This window comes from Nicotiana tabacum, chromosome 17, assembly GCF_000715075.1.
Source record: "Nicotiana tabacum cultivar K326 chromosome 17, ASM71507v2, whole genome shotgun sequence".
NCBI classification, from domain to species: domain Eukaryota; kingdom Viridiplantae; phylum Streptophyta; class Magnoliopsida; order Solanales; family Solanaceae; genus Nicotiana; species Nicotiana tabacum.
In genome coordinates this window covers 25,744,955-25,769,243 of record NC_134096.1, presented here as the reverse complement: position 1 = coordinate 25,769,243, position 24,289 = coordinate 25,744,955, and the positions used below count along the sequence as shown (strand labels likewise).

Here is a 24,289-nt window from a genome sequence, read left to right as displayed (position 1 = left end):
AGGCCAAGTGTTTCTCTTTGGGGTGCACTAGTGTTATTTGTGAAGAAGAAAGATGGTTCCATGAGTCCTGGGACCCCGTCCGATCAAATCAACAAGTCCAAGTACCTAATCGAAACTTATCCAAAGACCCAAATCATCACGAATAACATCAAATATCCAAACCGAAGACCAAAATCCATCTCTTAACTTCCAAACCTTCCAACTTCACCTAACACGTTCGAATCATGCCTAAACATTTTGGATTCCAATCAAACTTCACACACAAGTTACAAACTACTAAATGAACCTATTTATGTCCCGAAACTACAATCCAAGTCCAATATCATCAAAGTCAACTCCAGGTCAAACCTATGAATTCTCCAAACGTTCAAATTTTAACTTCTGACAATTAGTGCCAAAACATTCTAGGAATCTCCAAATCTAAATCCGGACATGCGCCTAAGTCCTAAATCACCATACGAGCCTATTGGAATCCTCAAACTACCAAGCTGAAATCGTAAACTCAAAAGTCAAATCTTGGGCAACTCTTAATAACTTAAGCTTCTAAAATGAGACTAAGTGTCCAAAGTCTCTCCCAACTTCTCGAAACCAAATCAACTAATCCCATAAGTCACAAAAACAATAAGCACACATACATAAAGTATCAAATAGGGGGAACGGGGCTCAAATGCACAAATTGACCGAACGGGTCGTTACAATTTATTACGCATATCAGGTATAAAAGGTTCATGATTCTTCATCATTGTCAATTTCTTTATTTATGTTAGAACTATTATAATATAAATATTAAAAATTAAAAAATTAACATGAAAGGTATTATAATTATGTTACATAATTTCAATAATAAAATAATTTATATAAGATAAAATTTTAATGGACTTTAAAGTCCTAAATATTAGGACTTCCTACATAAATCAAATACAAAAATTTATTAGTTAATTTTAAACTCTTAAATATTAAAAATTTAATTAAATAATTATTTTGTGCAATATGAAGTTTGTTTTTAAAGTGAGAAAAAAAAACGAACAAGATTAAGTTGGGTTTCCATCAAACCTTGGACCAAAGGACTCATAATAAGACATATTTAGGGACTATTAATAATCCGAATTATGCATAAGGGACCAATATAAACTTATCCCTACACTTTAGGGACTATTCGGGTTATTTTGTTCAAGTAATATTACTTGTACGGCGCATTTAAACTTGCAAGAGTGTAGAAGCAACAGTACCCTTTTTTGTTTTTCTTCCAAAAGCTCCCAAAAGCTCTACTTTTCTAGAAAGATGAAATGACAAGACTGAGGGGAAAAAGAAGAAGAATCTACAATGCATTCCAGTTTCTTTAACCAATGTAAACTGAAGACGAAAAGCTGGAAACATAGTCTTTCGTCTGCACAAAGAGTTTACCCAAAGGTTCCAGTGTTGGAAATACTTCCATTTTTTTTTTCCGGTTTTGGGGAGAAGAAAGCACAGGAAATATGGGTGACCCATTTGAGGAAGAAGTTGAAGTCCCTCCATTTCTTCTTGAAGCACCCCTGCCATCCTCTGTAGAGGCGATGCTCAGAAAAATCTGCAGCGAGCAGTGTCAAGAACTACCGGACGTTGGCATAAGGAGAAGGCTGGGTTCCATTGGCGAACAAGGCTCACTAGCGATTCTCAGAATCATATCATCTCGGCCCATAAGGAAGACTCTCTCTGCTTTTCTTGTTTATTTGATGGATCGCTACCCGGATTGTCTCTCCTCTAGCCCCATCGCCAGTCCTCAGAAACGCACCTCCCCTTCTCTCCTTCCAACCCCAGGTACTCCCTTTCTCCCAATTTATATGACTTACCAACTTTGGACACTTATATGTTTCTACTTTCATTCTTAACTATGGTCAGAGAGTAAACGTGTACAAGGTGAAAGCTCTACTAAACCAAAGCCTAAGATTGGCTCCTCGCCCTGTGTACAATTTGCAAGCCCTCACAGAGTTGCTCGCCAGTTATCATTTCGCGATGAGCCATCGCCTGAATCTAATTGTCTCTCCTCTAGCCCCTTCGCTAGTCCTCAGAAACGCACCTCCCCTTCTCTCCTTCCAGCCCCAGGTACTCCCTTTCTCCCAATTTATATGACTTACCAACTTTGGACACTTATATGTTTCTACTTTCATTCTTAACTATGGTCAGAGAGTAAACGTGTACAAGGTGAAAGCTCTACTAAACCAAAGCCTAAGATTGGCTCCTTGCCCTGTGTACAATTTGCAAGCCCTCACAGAGTTGTTCCCCAGTTATCATTTCGCGATGAGCCATCGCCTGAATCTAATTGTAGAACACCATCACCGAATATCAGCCAACAGTTGATGATTCTTAGTGAACTTGAATTCCGGAAATTGTTTCTAGTACTGAGCTACATTGGAAGGTTAGTCCAAGTAGCCTAGTCTAACTGGAATAACTTAGTATTCGTATGCGACCTGAATTTCTCTTGTTGGCAGCAAGAAGTTGGAAGATGTTATATCCCCTAAAATTGCTGATGATATTGTAAGAAAGAAAACTCTTCCCATGACTGATTTTGAATCAGAAATTTGGAATGCCTTTGGAAAAGCATGTTATACTGAGTCAGATCGATCAAAGGTACATACCACTCCTCAAAGCTGATTCATTTTTGTAGTTAACACAAGCATATAGTGTATCTCACCTATCTATCTTTGCATTTTCTTCTTCGTTCAACTGCATCCGTTTCTTTCTCTCTTTTTTTCCTGTTGCTAATTGTTAGAGATACACACACGTAAGTTGTACTTGTGGTGAAGGTAGTTCTGAAAGATATGCAATTGTGTTAGTTTATTCCTTCATTGATTTCATGGAATACGATTAGCCTTGGTATGTCTACAACATGTTTTACAAATCTTCTTCTTCATTGCAGTACTTGGACTGGGATTGCGGGAAGACACATCTCTACTATTGCCACATTAAACAGAATGGATATTGTACCTTCAAGGTTCCTATTGTCAATCTGTAGTCACTCTTTCCATGGATTATTTTCTTAGGAAGCCTTACCTCTTGTTAATGGTTTTTCGAAATCCTCTTTTCCATCTAAGTTTTGAGGGAGTACTGCCAGCCTTTGAAGAACTTTTGCATACTGAGCTTAGAAATGAAAAAGAAACTGTTATCTTAAGCAGTATGCCAATTCATTTTCTTTATATATTATTTTCTTGTTAGGATCTTTAATCTTATTTTTACTTATAAAATAGATTTTTTAATATTATACTTTATTTTAAAATTTTTTAAGAGATTTTAGCTTTTTCATTGAACCTCAATTCTGGCTTTAGGATTTCTTTGGTGGAATAGAATTTGATAGAATTTAATTCATGTGCTATCCTTTTGTTCTTAAGCTTATATTTCCTAGTTCCTGGTTTGACATTAATCAAATTAGGCTTTGAATTATCCAGGGTCCATATTTGAACACAACAAGGACTCACTTACAGAGAGCCCTGGGGGACGAAAATGTATTGATCGTCAAATTTGTTGAAGATGCATGTTGTGCCAATATAATTGTTGAGGAAGGCATTCTTGTTGGCTTCAGACGTTACCGGTTTTTTGGTGATATTTTGTGTTCTTTTCCTTGATTTATGACATTTCCTTTTCTTTGTTTATTGTACTTCAATGTTTTAGGGTAGGGTTTGTTGAAATTCTATTTTGGTTCTTTTGGAAAGAGGGAAAGAAGAGAAAAATAACTTGTTGAAAACTTGAAATTGGTTGTTAGCATAAAAGAAAAATTTGCTTATGTAGGAATTTCGAGCAACATAAGGAAAGTTTTCTAATTCTCGAAATTCCAAATTATAATGACATAATCATCAAGAATATTCTACACAATCTAAGTGGTTTTCTCTACTTTCAGTAACTACACAATCATTAAAATATCTTTCACGATATTCTTAATGATTTTCTTGACTGTTGACATGACCTCTCAATCTCAAGGTGGTGAAACAACATTATTTTTTTTGAAAAGATGAGTAAAGAAACTGCTGTTGAAAGTGATTGTTAGCCACATAAAAAGAGGACCTCTTTGAGTTGTATGAAAGAAGGAAAAGTTCCTTGTTCTTGATTATCCAAATTATTTTGGCATAATAATTAAAATATTCTACAAAATATTTGAATGATTCCCTTGATTTATATATAAAGAATATTGTTAATGATTCTACAGAAGTTCTTAATGGATCTCCTGATTTTCAGTACTTCACATCATGCCACCATCATGACCATGATTTCATTATTATTCTTGTTATTTTTACTGTTATTATTGTCATAATTACATGTAAAGATCCAAACACTCTGATGGTTTCTTCTTCTTTTCTGTGAAAGAAATATTCTTCATTGTTTAATCAATATTATTGTCATAATTACTGTTATACCTGATAATTCTAACCTTTGGCTCCTTTCTACTTCTTTTTCTCACAGCATGATTCTTGTGCAGTGTACAAAGATGATAAAGAGAGGAAGAAAACCCCAGCCATAATGAAGACAAAAACAGCTTCTCTGAAGTGCTACTTTGTTAGGTTTGAGTCCATTGAAACTTACAATCATGGAGGATCCTATGTATTTGCTGCCAAAAACAGCTTCTCTGAAGTGCTACTTTGTTAGGTTTGAGTCCATTGAAACTTACAATCATGGAGGATCCTATGTATTTGCTGCCAAAAGAACCAGCGAAGCAAGGTGTCATTTCATGCATGTGCATATGGTTTCTAATATGGCAAAATATGCAGCCAGGTTTGTCCTTGATAGTCATCTTTGATATTAATTGAGCTTTCTTGGTCGAGTAGTAAGATTACACATATGTAGGCTTTCATTAATTCTCTCAAAGACAATTAAGCTTCAAGTGAACCTTGCTTCTGTCACTATTGAAAGAGTTGAAGATATACTTTGTCGGGTATTGTTTCTTCTGTTTTCAATTATTTGTACTTCCTGTTGTGATTTTCTGGCAACTATGTCGAGCAAATACGTTTATCCTTTTATTTTAATTAATTTTAGGATGAAAGTGGTTGTATTATTTGCGATGAAGATGGCGAACCTCGCATACATACTGATGGAACTGGTTTCATATCAGAAGATTTAGCTATGCGGTGTCCCAAAGATTTCTCCAAAGCAGAATATATAAATGATGAAAATTATGAGGTATGCATAAATTTCTTATTTTAGATATACGTTTACTTTCGTATGGCAACTTATTAGAAGAGAAACCCTGAATTTGGAATCTGTACTTAGAGATTTACAGTTTCAATGCGGTATAATGAGCTTCCTGGAGGACTTTTTAAAGAAAAAGGGGAAACCAAAATTTTAGCTTGGACAAAGAGTGGGATTAAAGATGACAAAAGGAAGATTTAAATATAATCTAGATTTTTCATAAGCTACTAAAATTCATTAGGTGCCTTTGTTTTTAGGAGTTTAGGGTATGTGAAGTTTTTATACATGACTAATTTGATTTCAGTGAGATACGGCAATTCAACGTTTTCCTACTTTGAATTTGCAATTCTTGTAGAATAGAAGCTTTGGTGACTTACAAATACCTATATATTTTAGTGGTAAGAATCCTGGCTCATTTTCGTAAGTTCATCCAAAGCATTTTGATTCTTCTTCTCTGCATTAACTCTTAGTTATCTGGAATTTCTGGGTGGAATGTATAGATGGTTTGCTTTTCTTTTCCACTCATTGCCTAGGTGTGATACTTTTGATTAAAATATGTTCAAATGTTCACATTGTATGCCATGTGTAATCACCTTAGTCATACGAAAGAAAACATATATCTAAAGTAAGATCTATGTTTGAACATGGCATAGGATTAATGTTTAAATGTTCACATTGTGTTCTATCGAACCATGATCCTTTTTGGACAAGCTTTCTTTTTAGAACACAATGTGAACACCTAAACATAGATCTTCCAAGAATCAATGCGTAATGACATACCATATACAATATGAGAACATATATAAGTAAATAAAATCAGTTGTATAACATGGGAGGCCACAACTATTAGTAATTTACACATGGCATACCCATAGAGCTCCAATTTGTACCTAATGGTGTACCACCACCCCTATTAGTGAGGAATCGTGCTAAGTGTTTCATAATGGTGGAGGATGTTGTCTTCTTATATGGTTTTGGCCGATCCTCACTTATGAGCTAGCTTTTCGGATTGAGTTACGTCCAAAGTCCATTTCGTTAACATATTCTCAAAGCAAGCAGAGGTCTTGGCATCATATACTAGGTATACACTCATAGAGACTAGACATCATCCCTATCACGTAGGGATGCTAGCATGTAAAATCTACCCTCATGGTAATGTAACACAAAAACTAATTCCATGTCTTGTATGTGTAACTCCCGGTGCTACCTCCTGAAAACTTTGTCACCATCCAAATCCCGTAATCCATGACCGGCACCCGCCAACACAATCTCCGTCAGGTGAACTCATATCCTTTACTACCTACTAATCATTAATACATGCATATGAACACTCCTTTGGCCAACTTAACATTCATATACTTATAACCATAAATAATTAAACTTTAAAGATGGGTCCTTCGCCGAACACATACACAATACATTCGACAAAGGACGAAATCATTTATCTAAGCCAAAAGTACATATACCACTCCCACAGGGACACATGAACTTCTAGATCTTCTAACAGATATAACATGACATCGGGACTCACGCAGCCCGACTATACATGATAGAAAAGACTGTAAATAGCACCCTTGAACTCCTAAGTGGGATCCATCAAGAGATAAGAAGAGGAAAATCTTAGCTTGATGCGCTGCCTAGCAGAATGCCTGCACCTAGGAAAAGTAGACAATAATAGAGATGTGAATACATAAAATACTCAGTAAGTATCATAAATCTCCCTCCAAAAGGTGGGGCAAGTCTTTAAGCAAACATGCATATCATAGTAATTATAGAGAGGTTTGTGTAAGCTATAAGCTGATCAAATTGGCTTGTAAGCTCTTTTTGGTTTATTTATGCGTTTGGTAAACAAACTGGCTTAGAAGCTCAAAATTTCGCCTTTGATCTCTTCCGCCTCTTCTACCACCTTTTCTCTTACCATCTTATGGTGTTGCACCTTCTGTGTGAATTTGCTAACTTCCCGAAAAAGTCTGGTATTCCTTTTATTTTCTTTTAACCAAAGACATCTAGACTTTTGGTTTCATGAAGTCTCTTCTACCTTTGCAATCTTTTTCAGTTCCATCTCAATGTCCCTTCTTTAGCTTTTTTCTTCCTGGTTGAGTTGCTAGTAATCAGCCTCCTCGTTCAATGTCTCCAATTCCGCGAGAATTTCTTTCTTCCTCCTACCTAACCTTCCAAACTCTTCCTTATTCCATTTTGATATCCTTTTAACCTCTACTTCTGCATTAGCACCTGATCAAGACTAGCAATGGCATTATAGCTCTCTCATCATTCCTTTAGTTTCTCCGTGAAACCTTCAACTTGAAACCACATGTTCTTGAATTTGAAGTAATAACTGGTTTGCAACCCAATCTCCACATTCTAGCAGCACATGCTTATGATCTGAGAGCATTTTGGCAAGATTGCTTGATAGCTTTAAAGGCCTCATCTCATTCAACTGATACCAAGAACCTGTTTATCCTTGATACTCGTTGATTATTCTCCCCCCTTCCCATGTCAATATTCCCCCGTGTACCATATCTTGTTTAAAATTGTAAAAGCGTCTCATGGATCTTGAGCTCCTTGTACTACCCCTCCTTTCTTCCATGAATCTAACTACATTAAATCCCCCTCTAACCGCCCATGGTCCCTTCCCATAAACCCCTTATTGCATAACTCCTCCCATGTGTATTACCTTTCATTTTGAGTTTGTGGTCCATACACCCTTGGAAAGTACCACCTGGAATTTTCTACAAAACTTTCAAACATGCAAGATATTGAGAACATCCCCTGCTCTTTACTACTATTCTTGACTCCCTCTTAAGTCTTATTCCATAATTTTATTATCCCCCTTCGTTGCCTTTTGCTTTAGATTCAGCCCAAAATGCCCATATGTTGCCCCATATTTGTCTATCTAAAGAGTTTGTATATTCACCAATTTTCGTCTCCTAAAAACCCAAAATATCCACCTTCCGCTATCTGATTCATTTAACGGGTATATTCCATGTCAAAAGTTTGATCTTCATTGAGTCAGTTTTTCTGCTCTTCCTTCCCCTCCGTCTTCCTTCACTGCAATTCAAGCAACACTGCAGTTGTTGCAAATTTAGTTTGTTCATTTTTATTTTTGGTTGGTTTCTGGCCTTGGATTCATATGTTATACCTTTGTACTCTTCTCTCCTCCATCCTTAACACATATTTAAGATTTCATGTTCAAATCTCTTCATATCCCCCCTCCCCACCACCCCACCCCCCAATTGTTTACTCACTTTCAATAAATTCCTTCTGACCCATGTTGGAACTTCGATGACGAGTGGTGAGTGATACTCTTCCAGTATCGTATTGCTGTTGCCATACCATGGGAGTAGAGGTGCTTCTGAGATGGTCATGGATAATTCACTCTCAGACAGTGAAATTTCTGTATTACATTCCTCCAAGATGGGCTCTGACCCCCCTAAATATGACCCTTCTTGTTCAAAGCTTTCCTCTTCTTTGTCAGAATAGTGGGCAACATTTCTACAGAAGAATCATACGCTTGGACTTGTATCTTAATGTCGATTGGGTCAAAGTAAGATTCAGATGAAAAAGTTTTGGGCTAAATTAAGGAAATACTTGAGTTTATTGCAAGCCCAATCCTCCTTTGCCACAGTTCGCTATCCTTGCCCCTCATTTGGGCATGTATTAGGATTACCTGTCTATTTTGGTTCACTCGCTTATCAATGTTATTTGATGGCCATGATTCTTTGTTTCGGTTCTTATTGAACCCAATATTGTTTCTTCCTTTGGACTGGATAATTCCAAGTGCCGGTTTATTTTTAAAATTTGAAATCTTGCCTTCCACGTGTCCTCTTGCACTTTCTCCAAGCTCTCGGTACGTGTGTGACTCCCCTCCCGTAGTGCCCTGTGATTGTGTTCCTTTCACTGGAGATCACTGCCTTGCCGAGTTCTGCATTAGCGACTTTATTGATGTGTGGTAAAAGGCGTGATGTGTGGTTAGGCGTACGTCATGTTACCCAGGCAAAAGCTTGGTATTTAAGTGAAGGGGTAGAGTGGCCGTTATCCACCAATTTTGAACATGCTTCATTGGTTATCGAGAATTTCTTGGTTAAAAGGAAAAAGGAAACAAAGGAGACCAGACAAAATTATAAAGAAATCTCACTATGACAGGAGTTTTTCCGCTGTTTCTCATGATAATCATGGTTTGGACCACCTTTCACTTCCTTCGAAACTCAAATTGGTTTTGCACGTGATCAGTTCCACTATCTTTTAGTGAAGTTAATTGGAATGTTGTTAAGATGGACAGAGAATGTCTTTACTTTGTAAACTCAAAGGATTGCATTTGTTCAGTTTTACATAAGAAGGATGAAAACCTCATCGGGCCTTTCTCCATTGAAAGGCGCATCGGGAAATCCACATATCAGCTGAACACACCAGCCTGGTGGAAAATCCATCCAGTCTTCCATGTCATTCGCCTCAAGCCAGTTCAGAAATGCATGGAAGGTCATTCAGAAAGACATCTCACAGCACCGAGGGGAACAGACCTCCCAGCCGTCAAGAGCCTGACCAATCATCATCATCCTGCAGGTAAGGCTCCGAGGACGTCACCAACTCAGGTGGGGGAGAATGTCATGGGCTGCTTTCCATCATCGACCCATGACCCCTTGGACGCGCCCCGTGGCGTCCCGGCAAGCCTCCCAATGCCTAGCGCCACGGTCGGCCCCGTGGTCTCGGCAGCGCCAAGTGACAAGCGAGCATGCGCCTCTGTCGCCCCACCGATAATCAATGCCAGCGCCCAGCGGCTGGCCAATGCCATCAGTGCCGCGCGCACCGACAATGCCGCGCGCACAAATCATCATGTTGCCATCAGCGCCGTACACCCATACAGTGCCCCGCGCGCAGACCCAATGCCAAGCACCAGCGCCCAGCCGCTGGCAGATCCAAATAGTGCCGCGCGCGCCCACAACAATGCGCGCGCGGACCCTGCTGCTCAAGACAAAGTTGCTGCCATCGGACTTGCTTCCATAGAAGACTAAGTCCTTTTCATTGTAATTATAGAGTAGTTTTACTTCATTCATTTTCAGTGTGCTTCTACAGCTTTCTTAGGTCAACTCATGTAACTTTGGTTTATTTTTTTTAAGCATTATTAAGGGGGACCAAAGCATTCAAACATTCAAGCATTCAAACAATTCTCTGTACTGGTGTCTCTCCCCCCCGACACCGCATAGCATCTTGTAATAGCTTTCATCATCATCATCAATACAATCATCAGCTTTCATCATCAGTTGCTCATTTTCCGCTGCTCAATTGAACACGACATTGGTTTTCCCGTACGACACTGACAATCTAGTCTAGCGTACGGCGAGGACCTCAGTTGGCGCATAGCAACCGCACTGACATCAGTTGCTTAGCCTTACGTCGCCCTTCCAAAGAACATCAGGAAGGCGCCGCGTAACAGTAATTCAGTTAGTTTTTGAGATCTATTAGAGCTCCGTCAAGTTAGACCAAAAGTATTCCCATTTCGTAAACTTAAAGGACAAAATCTGATCAATGTTATATGAGAAAGACAAAATTAGACCAATCCTTATACTTGAGGGACCATCCGTGTATAAAGCTCTTAGGGTTTGTGCATCATCATTTTCCTTTGCTGATATTTGTTTATTCTTGGGTCGGTATATCTCCTTTAATCATGTATTCTTTATCTTACAGAATTTTGTTGATATTGTTGACCTTGAAGACATGATTGCGGAAAGAAGAGGAAATGGTTCTCTGAATAAGGAACCGGTAACTTATCTTAGAATACTTTATACTTGACTAATCAGAATAAAAGAGTAATTTATAATTGATTTTCCTCAATAAGCTTCACTAACTATTTCATTGTTCTTTCTCCAAGCCTTTGTTGATGCAGTGCCGCCTTTTTAAAAATGGTTGTGCTGTCAAGGGAACTTTTCTTGTTAATAGAAAGGTATTTCTCCATCTGTCAGTTAAGATATGCCATTTGTTTAGTCCTGTGTCTGATCATTTGTTCTCTTTAGCTTTGACATATAACATAAGTCCTAGATTATGCAGCAAAAGAACAAAGGATATCTGACATATGCGCATTCCCATGTACCCCTGAGCGTTCATTTGTTAGATGAATCCTGAAGAGAACCTGATCGAATTACTAGCTCTTCTTTGTTTAGATTCTGATCTCCTAAGCATATCAAATTCAATCTAATTTCCAACTCTAAAAAGCAATCTAAAAAAAGGAAAGAATTATACAAAAAAAAAATGCCCCTGAAAGTTCTATGGAGAGGTTGCCTTAGCTTAAAATTTGACATTTACACAAGAAAAATGCCCCTGAAGTTCTATGGAGAGGTTGCCTTAGCTTAAAACTTGGCATCATCTCTTAAGAGTAGTATTTTATTGAAAGGATAACATAGAAACTTTCTATTCTATAATTGCCTAATTGGTTAACCATCAAAAACTCGAAAAATCTTGTCATGGAAGAGTACCATTTTTTTAATTATTGAAACATGTGATAATCTATGAAAAAGTGAATATGAGTTGATAATTAGCCACATAGGCTTATATTTTGTTGTTTGAATGGTTGGACTATGTGATGTATTTGACATCTATTATGTTGTTTATGCTTTTTTATTTGAAACCCTTGCTTTTTTAAGAGTTACTTTAACTATGTGTTTATCTGAGTACCTTCTACATTAATCAGAATAGATGATTTAAAACTTTCACCATTTAATTTCATTACGAAGGCCTATGTGGGAGGCCTTTTTTATCTGAGTACCATTTTTTTAATTATTGAAATATGTGATAATCTATGAAAAAGTGAATATGAGTTGATAATTAGCCACATAGGCTTATATTTTGTTGTTTGAATGGTTGGACTATGTGATGTATTTGACATCTATTATGTTGTTTATGCCTTTTTATTTGAAACCCTTGCTTTTTTAAGAGTTACTTTAACTATGTGTTTATCTGAGTACCTTCTACATTAATCAGAATAGATGATTTAAAACTTTCACCATTTAATTTCATTACGAAGGCCTATTTGGGAGTGTGTTATGCTAAAGACATAAGTGCTTTTAGCATGATGTCGCACTTCTTCAAGTGTTTGGTAAAACTGTTCTAAATTGATTTTAGTTCGTAAAGTTTGTGGTAAGAAAAGCACTTTTGACTGGGACCAAGTTAGGAGCTCTTCAAATTACTTTAAGGCCTAAAAGTTGGGCACCATTTCAAAAAATGTTTGTTCACTGTCAGTTAAACAATAAAACTTTTATTTAAAGTTAGTTATGTGCAACGGAAATGCTTTTAAAGGTTACTGTACCATACACATGCAGTTGGTTCTTTGCGGATCACTTTGCTGGCTAATTAATAGATTTAGCATTGTAGTTTGAAGTTTTCAGGTAGTGCTTTCAAACAGAGTGCTTTTGTATAAGTACTTACATAAGGCTTTTAAAAAGTAGTCTTTGACACTAGTTAAAACACTTCTATAGAAGCTACTGCATTCCAAATTAGACCTTATTAATTCTTCGTCCAGTAGATCCTTTAGCTAGAAACTTTTCCAGCACTATTAGAAAACTTTTAGAGAAGCTACCGCATTCCAAACTAGATAAGGATTGTCCAAATTTTATTTCTTCGTCCAGTAGATCCTTATTAATTCTTCGTCCAGTAGATCCTTATTAATTTTTCCAAATTTACCTTTTTCTGTTTATAAGGATTGTCCAATTTTACCTTGTTTTAATGGAGAATCACATTTGGCTCATACATTTTCAACTGCAATTCTGTCTTTACCCAGTTATTACAATATTCATTGTGTTCTTTCTCAAATATTCATTGTGTTCTTTGCATTTGCACTAAAATGTTTCAGCTAATATAAACTTTCCAGGCCCCCTTTGTATGTTTGGTTTTTGTGTTGCTATTTAGTCTTTCACAAATTTCCTCACTTTTTCATCACTCTCTTAGATTGGATCTCGAAAAATTCAGATTCGACCCTCAATGGTAAAGGTTGAGACAGACCCAACAATTTCAGCTCTACCAACTTTTAACTCATTGGAGGTAGTTGCAATCAGGTACCTTCTTTATCTCCTGTGCACCGATTTTCAGTTGTGTAAATTGAGTAAAATGTTTGCTCCGAGGCTGTTTCAGAGGATATAATTTGCCAATGGAAAATGAAATAATTTGTTATCTTTTAGTATGTCACTGATTACTGTTAAATTTACCCAAGAGGAGATTAGCATATCCCTCTTTTTATGAAATAAAATCCTCCATTCAGCATTAATGTGATATCTTCATTTCTTCCCTTCTTTGAATTTCTTATTCAAACTCGGTTCCCTTGCTAATCACACCTCTCAAAGTTAATCGGTTCCCTTGTTAATGACACCTCTCAAAGTTAATCCTCAACTTGTCTGTGATAGTCTTATGTTTTCCTCTTCAATAATTTTCTCAATATGCTTCTCTCTTGTTTTCTTTTTGTGTGCGTGTGTATGTGTGTTTATTTAGATATTAAAATAATTCAAGAAAAGTGGCGCAAGGGGGTGCAACCCGTTATGATTATCTTTCTTCGTTGTTCTTTTTACTTTTTCCTCTATGATTCCCGCTCTCTTGAAATTAGAGAAAACGTCAGCTTAAAATTCTATTTGTCTTTTTTTTATTCTTTAAATTTGCCCTGGATTTAAAGAGAGTACCTTTTGAGTCTCGGTTGTTGCTATTTTATGAGGGTGGATGATGATCTTGTTGCCTCTTAATGCTGTAAGCTTGTTTCAGGAAGAAAAAAGATTGCAGGTTATGTAGACCTGGGGTTGCATTATTTCCCCAAAAATATTTTCTTATTCTTTTTCTTTTTCACGCTGGATTTGGGAAAGAGTAAATTTTGCATCTCAGCTTATGCTATTCAGAATTTGTGGAATTAAATGAGGGTGCCTTGCAGCGGCGAAGCCACATGGTAAATATTACGTTTTAGAGGTATATAACATATTGAACACCCTTTGTCGGAAATCTTTTTCACTTCTTTTAAATTTGAACACCCTCGGAGAAATTCCTAGCTTCGCCACTGGTGCCTTGTCACCTCTTAATGCGTTAAGCTTGTGTCACGAAGACACGACCTGTCACAACTTTGCTTTGCAGTATTGTGAAACTGGGATTGAATTGATTCCTGGTCACGAAGTTAACTGCAAAGGTTTTACGACTTTGAGTAGAAGTAGCTGAGTATGTGTCTTCTATGATTAGTAGTGAGGATGTTTTAGCGTCCAGATTTTTTTGCTGAAATTTTTTCAAAAACTTCAAACATGGGCTCTTCAAATTCTACCCGTTATAAATACTCTGTTTCATTTATCGGACTTTTTATGTGTTAATGAAAATCATAGTAGGGGTGTTTCGCATATATGTCTAACTCTCAAATAAATAATTCAAAATACAAGGGATTTATGATAAGATACAGTTTTTGAATTACAAATCTTTCAGCTATGACATTTTCAAACTCTAATTAATACTTGTGAGAAGGTACGGGAGAAAATATGTTATTGATATTGGATGATAAATACAATACAAGAGGTCCCTATTTATAACTATACACTACAAGGAGATATTACTCCTCTTCCAATGTGGGACAAGACTACACTATACATATATGTAAACTAACACTCCCCCTCAAGCCAGTGCATACACATCATATGTACCGAGCTTGTTACACATGTAACTAATACGAGAACCAGTAAGAGACTTAGTGAAAATATCTGCTAGTTGATCATTCGACTTTACAAACTTTGTAACAATATCTCCTGAAAGTATTTTTTCTCTGACAAAGTGACAGTCGATCTCAATGTGTTTAGTCCTCTCATGGAACACCGGATTTGATGCAATATGAAGAGCAGCTTGGTTATCACACACTAGTTCCATCTTGCTGATTTCTCCGAACTTTAACTCCTTGAGCAACTGCTTGACCCAAACTAACTCACACGTCGCCATAGCCATGTCCCGATATTCGGCTTCGGCGCTAGATCGAGCAAGTACATTCTGTTTCTTGCTCTTCCATGAGACCAAATTACCTCCTACTAGAACACAATATCCATACGTAGAACGTCTATCAAAAGGTGATCCTGCCCAATTAGCATTTGTGTACCCAACAATCTGCTTGTGGCCTCGATCCTCGAATAGTAATCCTTTACCTGGAGCTGACTTTATAGACCGAATAATGTGAATAACTGCATCCTAGTGACTATCACAGGGAGAATCCATAAACTGACTTACAACACTCACCGGAAAAGAAATGTCAGGTCTAGTCACTGTGAGGTAATTCAATTTGCCAACCAACCTCCTATATCTCGTAGGGTCTCTAAGAGGCTCCCCCTATCCAGGCAGAAACTTAACATTCGGATCCATAGGAGAGTCAATAGGTCTGCAACCCATCATTCCAGTCTCCTCAAGAATGTCTTAAGGCATACTTCCGCTGTGAAATAACAATACCTGAGCTAGACTGAGCAACCTCAATACCTAGAAAATACTTCAATCTGCCCAAATCGTTGGTCTGGAAGTGCTGAAAGAAATGCTGCTTCAGATTAGTAATACCATCCTGTTCATAACCAGTAATAACAATATCATCAACATAAATCACTAGATAAATACACAGATTAGGAGCAGAATGCCGATAAAACACAGAGTGATCAGCCTCGCTACGAGTCATGCCGAACTCCTGAATAATTGTGCTGAACTTATCAAACCAAGCTCGAGGGGACTGTTTCAAACCATATAGTGACCTGCGCAATCTGCACACACAACCATTAAACTCCCCTCGAGCAACAAAACCATGTGGTTGCTCCATATAAACTTTTTCCTCAAGATCACCGTGGAGAAAAGTATTCTTAATGTCTTACTGATAAAGAGGCCAATGACGTACAACAGCCATGGACAAAAAGAGACAAACAAATGCTACTTTAGCCACGGGAGAGAAAGTATCACTATAATCAAGCCCAAAAATCTGAGTATATTCTTTTGCAACAAGACGAGCCTTAAGCCGATCAACTTGGCCATCCGGGCCGACTTTGACTGCATAAACCCAACGACAACCAACAGTAGACTTACCTGCAGGAAGAGGAACAAGCTCCCAAGTGCTACTCGCATGTAAAGCAGACATCTCGTCAATCATAGCATGTCGCCATCCTGGATGAGATAGTGCCTCACCTGTAGACTTAGGGATATAAATAGTGGACAAAGAAGATATAAAAGCATAATGAGGTGACGACAGACGATGATAACTTAAACCGGCATAGTGAGGATTAGGATTAAGTGTGGATCGTACACCTTTGCGGAGTGCAATTGGTTGACTACGAGGAGACAAGCCCGCAGTAGGTGCAAAATCTGATGTGGGGCGTGAATCACCTGGTCCTGATGTTGGATGTGGATGACGATGATAAGTCAAGAGTGGTGGAGCTGCAAAAGGTTGAATTGGATTATGCGGAGGAACTGGAGCTATAGGTGGTGGTGGTGGAACTGGAGCTGTAGGTGGTGGAGCTGGAGTGACTGAATCTCCAAAAGATGAAACTGGTAGTACCTCAGAAATATCTAAGTGATGACCTGAACCTGTGAAGTATGATTGGGTTTCAAAGAAGGTAACATCAGCGGATATAAGGTACCGCTGGAGGTCAGGAGAGTATCATCGATACCCCTTTTGTGTTCTCGAGAAACCCAGAAATACGCACTTAAGAGCACGAGGAGCTAACTTATCTGTTCCTGGAGTAAGGTTATGAACAAAACAAGTGCTTCCAAAGATACGGGGTGGAAGAGAGAACAAAGGTAAGTGGGGAAACATGACAGAGAATGGAACTTGGTTCTGGATAGCTGAAGATGGCATACGATTAATAAGATAGCAAGATGTAAGAACTGCATCCCCCAAAAACGCAACGGAGCATGAGATTGTATGAGTAGGGTACGAGCAGTTTCAATAAGATGTCTATTCTTTCTTTCAGCTACCCCATTTTGTTGAGATGTGTACGGACAAGATGTTTGATGAATAATCCCATGAGATTTCATAAACTGCTGAAATGGGGAAGACAAATACTCTCGGGCATTATCACTACGAAATGTGCGAATAGAAACCCCAAATTGATTTTGAATTTCAGCGTGGAAGGTCTGGAAAATAGAAAACAGCTCAGATCGATTTTTTATCAAAAATATCCAAGTGCACCTGGAATAATCATCAATGAAACTGACAAAGTAGCGGAATCCCAAGGTGGAACTGACCCGACTAGGACCCCAAACATCTGAATGGACTAAAGTAAAAGGTGACTCTGCTCGATTATCAAGACGCCGAGGGAAATGAGAGCGAGTATGCTTACCGAGCTGACATGACTCGCACTCTAGAGCTGACAAGTGAGATAAACCAGATACCATTTTCTGAAGTTTTGACAAACTGGGATGTCCCAACTGTTTATGTAATAAATCTGGTGAATCAGTAACATGATAAGTTGTAGAAGGAAGACAAGATGTGAGTCCATGTGATTTAGCAAGGATAAGGTAATAAAGTTCGTTTGATTCACGCCCGGTACCAATGATCCGCCCCGTACTGCGTTCCTGTATAAAAACATGGTCATTAAGAAATAAAACAACGCATTTAAGTGATTTGGCTAAGCAACTAACAATTATGAGATTAAAAGGATTATTGAGAACATAAAGGACTGAATCTAAAGTTAAGGAAGTGGGCTTGCTTGACCTATTACAGTTACCATGGTTTGAGAACCATTGGCCATTGTGACTTTTGGAAGAGATTGAGAATACGAAATAGTAGTGAAAAGAGATTTGTTACTAGAAATATGATCTGATGCACCTGAATCAATGACCCAAGACTCAGAGGATGAAGATTGGGAGAAACAAGTCACGCTATTACCTGTTTGAACAACAGACGCTATCTCAGAAGATGTCTGCTTACATGCTTTGTATTGAAGGAATTCAATATAATCTGCTAAAGAAACCATCCGATTATTCAAAGTATCGGTTCACATGTTGCTACAATTTGTAGTAGTAGGGTTAACTTGAAATAGTGAAAATAAGTAACTCCTTTGAGAAAACTGAAGAAATAGCTTAAAAAACACTGCTTACAGGAGGAAAACAGAATACTATTCTGCGCCGGAAATACTGTAGCTCGCCGGAAAATTCCAAAGTTGTCGGAATTTGTTGTAACCGGGATGGATAGACTCGGAATTCCCTTGCGAGCAAGCTGTCCTGAAGAAATGTTTTCAAAAATTGGCCGGAAAGGTGTTCACGCCGGAAAAATATAAAAGTGGTCAGAATTTGATTTGAATTAGATGGGTAGGTTCAGAATTTTGAGGAGAGCACACTGTCCTGAAGAAGCTTCGCCAAAAAATGGCCGGAACCCACGCCGGAAAAGTTGTTGCCGGCGCGTGGAGGGGCGTGGCGGCTTTTCTGCCGGATAAAATTTCAGGGGTTGGTCGTCGGAGGTGATCTACCTCGTGGTGGTGTTGGTTTTAGCACAACACCGATAGAAAGTGACTTTCACTTAGACAAGCCTTAGGTCACCGAAAAAATTGCACGATGAATAAGTTTTTTCTTCCCGGTTAACGCTGGAATGACGCACATCGATCTTTTCTCACTAATGCTCTGATACCATGTGAGAAGGCACGGGAGAATATATGTTATTGATATTGGATGATAAATACAATACAAGAGGTCCCTATTTATAGCTATACACTACAAGGAGATATTACTTCTCTTCCAATGTGGGACAAGACTACACTATACATATCTGTAAACTAACAACACCTAAGGTAAAATCTTGGATAACGTATGCTCGCTTGTCTCTCCAAATGTAAATTAAAAATTTGGACATTTTATCAAGCATGTAGAGTTTATGCAATTTGAGGAAAAACCTTAGCTAAATGTAAATCTCAACTTACATGAACAACAACAAGAACAACAACATACCCAGTGTGATCCCACAAGTGAGATCTGGGGAGGGTGGGGTCTACGCAAACCTTACCCTTACCTCGTTTGAGGTAGAGAGGCTGTTACCGATAGACCTCGACACAAACAACTAATGTTATTTACGTATCTAAACATTAAGAAGTGTTTTATCATGATAAAAGTGTTCCCAGCAAACATCTTGAACTCCCAAGTGTCCTTTAAGATGAAACCAAGTTTATCAAGTCATAATAACAACTTTATGGAGTCATGCGGATGATGTATCATTTACAATAAGAAAAGTGAACGGATGAAATATGTAAACAGATACTTGCATGGTGAACATTCTAACTTCAATTATATTACTCCAGCTATTTGTGTTCTATATGGGATAGGGAGATGGGGTTGGGGATGTTCGTGAACAATAAAAGAGGTTTCTTCTCCTAGATGTAAGTGTTGATTCCAGATCTACTAGCTGTTAGCTCTCTGTGTTTTGTAGTTTGCTGGAACAAAGAATGAAAATTACAGACTCTTGCAGTTAGTTTTGGATGCATCAGGAGATGTGTATCAAAGTTAGAGAATTTTTTGTTAGTTATTCATTGCTAGTGACTGACATTTTTACGTACGTTTCACTTCCTAATACTTAGTTTCTCTCTTTAAGTCATAGACCGAGGAAGACATACCTCTCCAAGCATTTAATTTCTTTGCTGAGCTATGGAGGAGTCGGGAAAGAATTCTTTATGGAGATTTTGGGAAGTGCTTTGGAAGAGACGAAACAAGTGTACTTAAAGAAGCGGGCAGCACTAAAAGGTAATAGCAAAATAAGATACTCCAATTGCATTTGTCTTTTTTTTTCCTTCTAATTCTGTCAAGTCTTATAACATATCCACGGAATCACCCATACTGCGAACTTATATCCTTCTGTCTTCTCGTGTCTTATGATCATACTCCCTCCGCCATAAAAAGGTAGGAGGAAGCAGTGTCCAACTATTTCTTTGACTATCTCTTTCTCATTTAATCTGTGAAACTTTTTTGCTGAGTCATTTCTTTAACTATTCAAATAGTTGCTATCAACTATAGAGAAATGGATGATGATTGTTTAGCTGCAAGGATGATATCATCTGGTGTACCTCTCAATGAACCTCATCTCCATGCTCGCTTATCTAGGCTGGCGAAGATTGAACGATCTAAACTTAGAGGAGGAAAGCTTCCTCTAAGTGACAGCTTTTATCTTATGGGAACAGCTGACCCCACTGGTGTACTGGAAAACAATGAAGTTTGTGTTATTCTGTAAGTATACTGATATTTGAATCATTATCTGTACGTGCTTCTTGAGCTTTTATAAGTTTTTGATGTTCTTTGTATGAGAGATAATGAAACATACCTACAATGGGAACTGTAAGGATGTTTACAATTCGGAGAAGTGGTTGTTTGGAGTTGAAGCCATGGCCTTCGGCTTTACAAACTTGTCTGGACATAGAGTGAAACTACGAGTTCCCCCCCCCCCCTCCTCTTTCCCTTCCAACTGCAGAAATTAAATGAAAAATTATTTTGAGAATCTGTATTTTCGAGGGAATGCATTGGCTTTTTGCAATCTATAGGTGGCTAAACATTTAAAAATAACAAACAAAGAGGTGACTCCACTGTTCCTTGACATAGATAAGGCTTTGCCTGAGGAAATTATGATGGTTACGAGCAAATAAATACTTACTTCACCAATGTGCTTTAGTTTTGTTGCTTCTGTCCATTAGTTCTTTCTCTGTCCTGCCTTCTTCACCTTTTAGATACTTTCGCCATAATGTTTAGCTACTGAAATTCTTTGTTCCTGTTCAGTTTAACCATGATAACTGAGGAGAGATGCTGAAAATGACATTTATCATTATTTTGAACTTACATTAAGCAAGTCTTATTTCAAAGATAATTTAAGCTTTGAAACATGAAGACTGGTTGTAGATTCTGATCTAATATGTTTTAATTTAGTATTCTATATCTTACGTGGAGAATCTCTGCTACTGTTCCCTTTATCAATTTTGCACTGCAAATGCAGAGATAGTGGTCAAGTTTCAGGGCGTGTTTTGGTCTATAGAAATCCTGGTCTTCACTTTGGGGATGTACATGTGATGAAAGCACGATATGTGGAAGAGCTTGTAGATATTGTTGGCGATGCCAAGTATGGTATATTTTTCTCCGCTAAAGGTCCAAGGTCAGCTGCTAGTGAGATCGCCAATGGTGACTTTGATGGTGACATGTATTGGGTTTCCATTAACCGTAAGGTTGGTTTTCAATTCTGGTTTGTCAAGAGTTACTTTCTGGAAAGAAGGGAGAGTACTTATATCTGTTTCATGACTGGTATTGGTTGTTTTCCTAGAATTTATGACTGCCTGTTTTATAAGAATACAGTTGTACAACATTTGATTTTTGAATTTCAGCTGGTAGATTCTTATAGAGCAAGTAAACCATGGACTCGTACGCATTCAACTCCTAAGGCAGTCAGCAAAAAGCCAACTGAATTTTCAGCTGATGAATTGGAATATGAGCTGTTTAGGCAATTCCTGGGAGCAAAGTCTAAAGGGTATGCTTACTAGTCTATATCATTTGTTCTGGTGTTCAATTCAAAATTTTAGCAATCTAAACACCGTAATTGCTGGCTGAGAGCTTTTAAACATGATATCCACTTCAGAGGGATGCTTTAGCAGGAAAAGGTGTGGTTTTTGTGATCCGGCGAGCTGACATGTTTTTGAGGTGTATTCCTTAGGATGGAGTGAGTCAATCTAGGTGATCCATAATGCGAACGGAGGAAAGCACAGCACCAGAATACTATCTTCTAGATGGCCTGCGGAATGTGCAAAACTTATTGTCAATTGCTACATCTTTAACACAATATTCTGTCATGACTGAAGTTGAATATTCTAACAATTCTTGTTACTGATACTTCTAGTCATAGTTAACAAGTCCATATATTACTTGTTCAAAATTGTTTGTAGTTTCTTTGTCCTTGTTCCTGATGTAGTCTCTTTCTACTGTTTTAGTGCCAGTATGTCAGTGGCAGCTGATAGTTGGCTGGCATTTATGGATCGTCTTCTTATGTTGCGAGATGATGATGTGGATGGGATGCATAGCTTGGAAGGGAAGATGCTTCACCTGATTGACATCTACTATGATGCATTAGATGCACCAAAAAGCGGGAAGAAGGTTAGTTTAACTTAAGAATCTGCCTTTTGTCGGTGGCTGATTTTATTCTCTAACTCTTCTATTATGATACCTCAAAACGTTCAAGTTTGAATATAAAAAGTTTTCTAGCCTTCAACCTTTTCAGCTCGGAAAAAAAAGCTCCTTTTGACCATGTGCAAAGTTTTTATCTAACACATTGCATGTTTCTGGCAAGACAGGTCAGCATCCCTCATGATCTGAAGGCAAACAGGTTCCCACACTATATGGAAAGAGGCAACCCCTTCAGCTATCATTCAACTTCTATTCTGGGTCAGATTTATGATTATGTCGACTCATATCCAGATGAAGATTTGTGTATAACAGGTGAAAGCTCCATTGTTGCATGCATAATACTTCGGCTTATGATTCCAATCAGTTTTTATAGTTTAAATAGCTCCATTCTTGCATGTGTAATGTCTGGACTTATGTTTTCCACCAGATTTTATAGTTCCTCTCTTTGTGCTTCATGCAACACAAGCTAACTAGTAAATTGATCGGCTGAATCATACGTTGATGGTTCAATTGAATATCGAAGCAGTTAGAGTGATCATTGTGTTTACTTCTTTGTTGTCTGTAGAGATCTCAAAACTACCTTGTTTTGATGTTGAAATCCCTGACGAATGCACGGCATTGTGGGGAGAAAGATATGAAGAGTACAAAAAGGACATGACAATGGCCATGAACTCTGGCTGTGAAGTGAAAAATTCCGCTTGCAATGAAGTTATAAAGAAGTACAAGAAGGTTAGTTTTTCCTGTATACGGGCATGTTTTGCCCTTCCTTTAATGAAGTCTTATTACTTTATCAAAAGGAAGAGGTTAGTTTTTCCAGAAGAAAGATGGTCGTCGATACATGAAGTGAAGCTTTATTGATCTCTTGCAATGCAGTTGCTCTATGGTGCTCCTGAGTTTGAACAAAGTGTGAGAAAGACCGAAGACATCTTTAACGAGGCCCTTGCATTATATCATGTAACATATGATAATGCCAGGATCACATACAGCATCGAAAAATGTAGTTTTGCCTGGAAAGTAGCTGGTTCTGCTCTCTGCAGGATCCACGCCATGTATCACAAGGAAAATGCCTTTCCAATTTTGCCATCTATTTTACAGGACATATTGTAGACCGACCTGTTGTAACTCTGTAGGATTGAAGTTAACAAATACTAGCATTGTTGCTAGTGTATTATAGAATTTCAAATTGTACAGGCTCGTTAACAATCGGGCATGAAGGAGTGATGTGGCATAGACGAGGATTGCTATTTATCTTTTTTTCAACAATTTTTTCCTCTATTAATATATCCAACTGGTACCTCCTAAACAGTCTTCTCTTAATTACACTAACAGTCACGTCAAAAATAGTGTAACAGTTGCAACACTAAATAAAAGTAACGGCGACACTTTGAAAGGACACAATCCCTACGTTATAGGAAGGTTACAACAATGAACAAATGCAAGAGAAAAAAAGAAGCTTGGAACAAATGCGAAAAAAGAAGAGAAAGAAAGATGAGAAATTAAATGGATCGTGCATTATCATATGTTGGTAAAATAGAACACATGTTCCGGCCCAACGGAGGATATTTTAGTAACGGGCATCTGGAAGTTGCTGTCACTGTAAAGTATGCATTATATATTTCTGCTTATACAAGATTTAGTTATAACTTCTGTTATTTGTGCTTAAAAAGAGATTTGTATACAATAGTTTACTCATTTTTTGAACCTTTCTTTCTAGAATGTGAAATTGCATGCTAAACTACAGAAGCTGCTTTTTATTCTATACTCATTGTAGATTTTAAAGAATCCTCCTATTTCGTTGAAATTGCAGATAATGCTATGTACCTTATGTGAGTTTGAAATAGATTTCCAATTTTAGTTCCTTGTGTAAGGGGAAAACGGTATACGAATGGAAACTTTTTTTTTTAACTACAAAATGTGTATAACAAGAGGAAGGTTAGCTCTCTCCATTTCTATTATGTAATAACAACATCATTTTGGATCTAGAAAAGTGATGAAGCAAGAATAAAAGGACTCTTCAGTTTGTGTGGTTCAT

At 37.7% G+C, this 24,289-nt stretch overlaps 1 protein-coding gene across 1 annotated transcript; it reads left to right on the top strand.

Annotated features, from left to right (window-relative positions):
• The first annotated feature begins 1,213 nt into the window (after positions 1-1,213).
• LOC107828996 (putative RNA-dependent RNA polymerase 5) lies at positions 1,214-23,560 on the top strand. Its single transcript, XM_075234120.1, has 21 exons — positions 1,214-1,797; positions 1,879-2,082; positions 2,164-2,395; positions 2,469-2,607; positions 2,897-2,971; positions 3,423-3,573; positions 4,448-4,529; positions 4,615-4,740; positions 4,813-4,900; positions 5,002-5,145; positions 10,837-10,911; positions 11,021-11,092; positions 13,090-13,196; positions 19,697-19,845; positions 20,100-20,325; positions 21,083-21,308; positions 21,465-21,607; positions 22,065-22,227; positions 22,425-22,569; positions 22,823-22,986; positions 23,131-23,560. Exons 1-21 carry the CDS (start codon positions 1,476-1,478, stop codon positions 23,362-23,364), a joined length of 3,267 nt encoding a protein of 1,088 aa, XP_075090221.1. The 5' UTR covers positions 1,214-1,475; the 3' UTR covers positions 23,365-23,560.
• Positions 23,561-24,289: the final 729 nt, after the last annotated feature.

Bases quoted from the DNA above. Each gene is read 5' to 3' on its own strand.
- LOC107828996 (XM_075234120.1), top strand. From the start codon at position 1,476: ATGGGTGACCCATTTGAGGAAGAAGTTGAAGTCCCTCCATTTCTTCTT. The intron at 2,608-2,896 runs GTACATACCACT...TCTTCATTGCAG, and splicing joins CTGAGTCAGATCGATCAAAG to TACTTGGACTGGGATTGCGG. The intron at 22,987-23,130 runs GTTAGTTTTTCC...CTTGCAATGCAG, and splicing joins TTATAAAGAAGTACAAGAAG to TTGCTCTATGGTGCTCCTGA.